The following is a 4,341-nucleotide window of genomic DNA, read 5'->3' as shown; positions in this document are numbered from 1 at the left end:
CCTTGTCTTGCTCTTGCCCCTGTACTTTGATTTTGATCTGCTTCTGTTTGAGTTCTTGTCTTGTGATCTCCTTCGAGAACCAACATTCAGTGCTGAACTTGAACCGGAGGTCTCGCCTGAATCTCTCATGTGCACCTCCTCAGCCAAAATCAAATCACAAATATCATCATATTTCAACTTTCATTTATCGGCAGAATTATTGATAGTCATTCTCATGGCTTTCCAACTATTTTCCAGTGAGGCCAATAATATAAATGCACATATCTCATCATCAAATTTAATTTCAACAGACGACAATTGATTTGTGATAGTATTAATATCATTCAGATGTTGTACAACAGATATACCATCTGCCATATTCAAATTGAATAACTTTTTCATCAAATGTACCTTGTTATTCGCCGATGGCTTTTCATACATACCTGACAGAGCCGCTATGAGATTCGTAGGTGTTTTTTCTTTAATGACGTTGTATGCAACGGATCTCGACAGTGTTAGCCTCCTCCATTTTTTCCAATCACTTCCCCAATAGTGGAAGATGGAGTTTCTTCTCATAGAGGTAGTCCTCTATTTGCATCCTCTAGTATCCAAAATCAGTGCCATCGAACTTCTCAATCTCCGATACCTTCACTTCGTCTCTAGCCATCATTTTCTCTCAAACTCGAACATTGGCTCTTGATATTAATTGTTGTGAGAAAAATGACAATAAAGTAAAAGTAAATGCAAAAGAGACGAGCAATCATACACACGACACAAAGATTTATGTGATTCAGTAAATTGCTTATATCTAGGAGAGCTACAGATGATTTTTATTCCTTGAGGAATCACAATACAATAGTGGGGGTGACTACTTTTCTATCGTAGAGCCATATATTATAAAATAACATATATATAATCAAACGATAGAAAAATCTTAAAATCTGTGTAATAGCGATGTTCATTCGAGCAGCATGTCGAGCATGCATCGAGTGAACATTTTTTCTGCAACTGTTTGAGCTCACTGTCGAGCTGTCTTCAAGCGAAACTCTCTGACTTGCCTCCAGTCGAGTAGTGTGGACCAGACTCCACAGTACTCAACAACCTTTGTATCATCTTTTTAGCTTTATGTTACCTCATATCTACGTTTCAGGCCTCTCTTTTATCTCCTTCATCTAATTTGCTTGGTCATGAATTTTCATTATCTCATAAGCTGGCCCATACATTTTGATCTTAACACATTTTTTAATTTTTATACCCAACAGCATATGAGGAAAACTAACTAATTAACTCTCAAACATTGTACAATAGTACCATTGCTCCATGTATCCCAACCCAAACTATTACACTATGTACGTTCTTATTTTATTTTTTATTATTTCATTTATTTATTTTGTAACCAAGAAAGGTTGTAGTCAAGCAGGAAACTACTAAGGCGTTTGGGGGACTTTGGCCCCCCTAAATCATTCTTTTGTAACTTGGCCCTCCAGACCTGATTTTCTAGTTCCGCCCGTGGCCGTGTAGTACTTTATATCAACTGCCAATTCTCATTAATTATTGACCTAACTAATTAAATTAATTAGCTTGGTTGCATGATCAGTATAGATCTTCAGTACTGATAATTTCGAATTAATTATTGAATCAGAAAACTAAGGCAGGAGATTCTGTATATATAATACGCTAGTGCTGGAGTAGTACATTTATTAAATTTTGTAACATATTATAAGAGATTAATCATTCTCATGCATTCAACTGCATGCTACAATATTATTTTAGGCAGCTAATTGTAATTAACGAAACTAAAAAATATTATTTTACTCTACTACTACTGCTGCATGAGTAAACTCCTAATAATTGCAGCTTGGGCAGTGTCACTACTTGCCAATAGCTCTGATAATCTCTCACTCAGATCATCAGCCTCTTTATGCAAGCTTCTGATGTAGTTGCATGTCTCCTGTAACACATTCGCAGCTGAAACCTGCACATAATTAATTATATAATTAGAAAAAATAATAATAATCTATTTATAATCTGCATTGAATTGAATTGGGTTTTACGATGAAATGTATTAATATTTTAATTTTTTTTAATTATAATTTGTCTCGTAATAAGTGGTACTGTATTGATACAGTAAACTCATTGATTAGTTCTACAAAATGAACGTCGCTTTCTCTCTATGTTTGAAATGCACACAAATCTAACAGATACATTAAATTCAGTCACTTAAATGGAACTATAAAGCCTTCCAAGGCATAGCAAAAACCTACATATGCCTGTTTAATTGCGGTCCCATGATATGCCTTAACTTCAACTAAGAATCACTTCAAATTAAACCTCCTTTTCAAAATCTTATTCAATATCTTTAGCGCCTATATGCGTGACCAAACTAATTAAATTAGTTAGACTTTCTTTTCCTTTTTCTTGAGTGGGGTCAGGCGATAGACGTTAACTTTTGGATTGAAATTGAGAAAACTATCAGACAAAGATTTCATAAAAATATATCACAAACTAACATAATTTATTACAAATATAATTTATGTATTAGATTTAATTTACGATAAAAATAATTTTAAAATTTAATTTATTGCGCCAAACTACACGAATTTCATTTATTTCTAAAAAAATTTTTAAAGATTAAACGTCATTTATTAGGGCTCAATTAGCTGGAGGCCGATCGAAGCCTAGTCCGATCCAAACTCCAGGGTAACATCTACCAAGCAAGCATGTATTGTAACTTCATATATCTATATATGTATGTATATATTATAAAGTAAAAAATTTAATTTAACAAATTAAAGCCATTAGAAAAATGAAATACCTGGTCAGAGCGCCTGTCACGAATCTCAGGAAGAAGCTGTTGCAGCTTGGAAACAAGATCATTGATCTGGTCATCAGAGATCGGCCTTGAGCAACCCGATTGCCTCGTCCGAGACCTTCTGCTAGACATGTTAATGATTGCAGTACGTACGACAGCGATGTGAATGAAAGAAGCGTTAAAGATAGATGTAAATTAAACTGGAACTCTAGGGAGACACAGACAATGGGAAGGAAATCTGTGTATCTACAGAATTGTCAGAGATCACAACTTCACAGGCTATGGAGAGAGGTGCTTTGAAGAAGATAATTGATATAGAGAGAGAGAAATCAGAGAAAGAAGTGCACAAGAACAGAGTTACAGAAATAGTAGACTTAGTAGTGGGTGTTGGGGATAGTACTACTGGAGATCAAGACAATTGCATGAAAGAAAGCGGGGGTTAAGGCTCTATTTAAATAGGGTTTTAACTTTTGAGAGAGAGAGAGAGAGACTCTGAAACCAAACTTGGGAAAACACACACAATGAGAGCTAGCTAGCTAAGACAGTATGGCGTATCTCTAGACACTTGATTCTCTCTTAATGTGTGAATGCGACAGTTTCTACACGCAATTTCACGTTGGTTTTATAATTTTCTAAGAATTAAAGTTAAATTGCTTTACTTGGAAACTCCTTACAAGAGGTTATACTTTACCTTAAAGAATTTTTATCTCAAACATAAAATTTTTATCTCATCATTATAATTTTTTTAAATTCTCATATAAAATATAATAAATAATTTAATTTTTTCTTAATTTTTTTAAATTTTAATATAATAATAATATTAAAATATAATATTTTAATATTTAATCGTAAAACTCAAAATTCTCATCTAAAAATTCTCAGTGACCAAACAGAACCTAACTTTTTTTTGAGTTAACCATGCATTAATTACAAATTAAGTATTTTAGTCTCCAAGGAACAGCCAGATTAACGATACGAAGTTGTTTTTAGTTTTGACTAGTCAAGCGGCCTAACAACAGTTTCAACACCCCATGTTCTTCCCTGTACTAGATTCACGGCATGCAACGTGGCCTCACTAACGCCCATGCTATACACCGACTCATCCTGCTTTTCTTTTTCTCTATTTCTGTTGTTAATTGTATATATTTTTGTTTTGAAAAATCACAGAGACATCGAAAAGTATGCACTTATTTTGTATTTTATTTTTTATTTATTTTAAAAAAATTTCTTTTACTTAATAATTAAAAAAAGTGTTTTATTAATGATTTTATGATTTTTTTATTTTTAAAAATATTTGAAAAAAATATAAACAAAAATAAATAAAAACTTATTTACAAAAACGAAAATGCAAAATCTTCGCCCGCCTTGGCACCACTCATTTGTTTTAGAGTGGTGCTACATTTATCGACATCCACCGAAATCGTACCAAATAAATAAAATATTTTTATTTTTTTATTTATTTTTTATATTCTTAAATATTTTTTTAAAATTTACAATATCATTTAAAAATAATTTTTTAATCAATAAATTAAAAAATAAAATTAAAAATA

The 4,341-nt window shown here is 32.3% G+C and overlaps 1 protein-coding gene across 1 annotated transcript; it reads right to left on the bottom strand.

Moving 5' to 3' along the window:
* Nucleotides 1–1,645: 1,645 nt before the first annotated feature.
* LOC122290198 (transcription factor PRE3-like) lies at nt 1,646–3,294 on the bottom strand. The gene is made up of 2 exons (XM_043097778.1): nt 2,795–3,294; nt 1,646–1,954 (listed from the first exon to the last, which is right to left on the bottom strand). The coding sequence occupies exons 1-2, from the start codon at nt 2,921–2,923 to the stop codon at nt 1,802–1,804; spliced, it is 282 nt and encodes a 93-aa protein (XP_042953712.1). The 5' UTR covers nt 2,924–3,294; the 3' UTR covers nt 1,646–1,801.
* Nucleotides 3,295–4,341: the final 1,047 nt, after the last annotated feature.

Source organism: Carya illinoinensis, chromosome 12 (assembly GCF_018687715.1).
Source record: "Carya illinoinensis cultivar Pawnee chromosome 12, C.illinoinensisPawnee_v1, whole genome shotgun sequence".
NCBI lineage: Eukaryota > Viridiplantae > Streptophyta > Magnoliopsida > Fagales > Juglandaceae > Carya > Carya illinoinensis.
The sequence above is the reverse complement of the archived record's forward strand: the minus strand, read 5'-3'. Positions and strand labels throughout refer to the sequence as shown.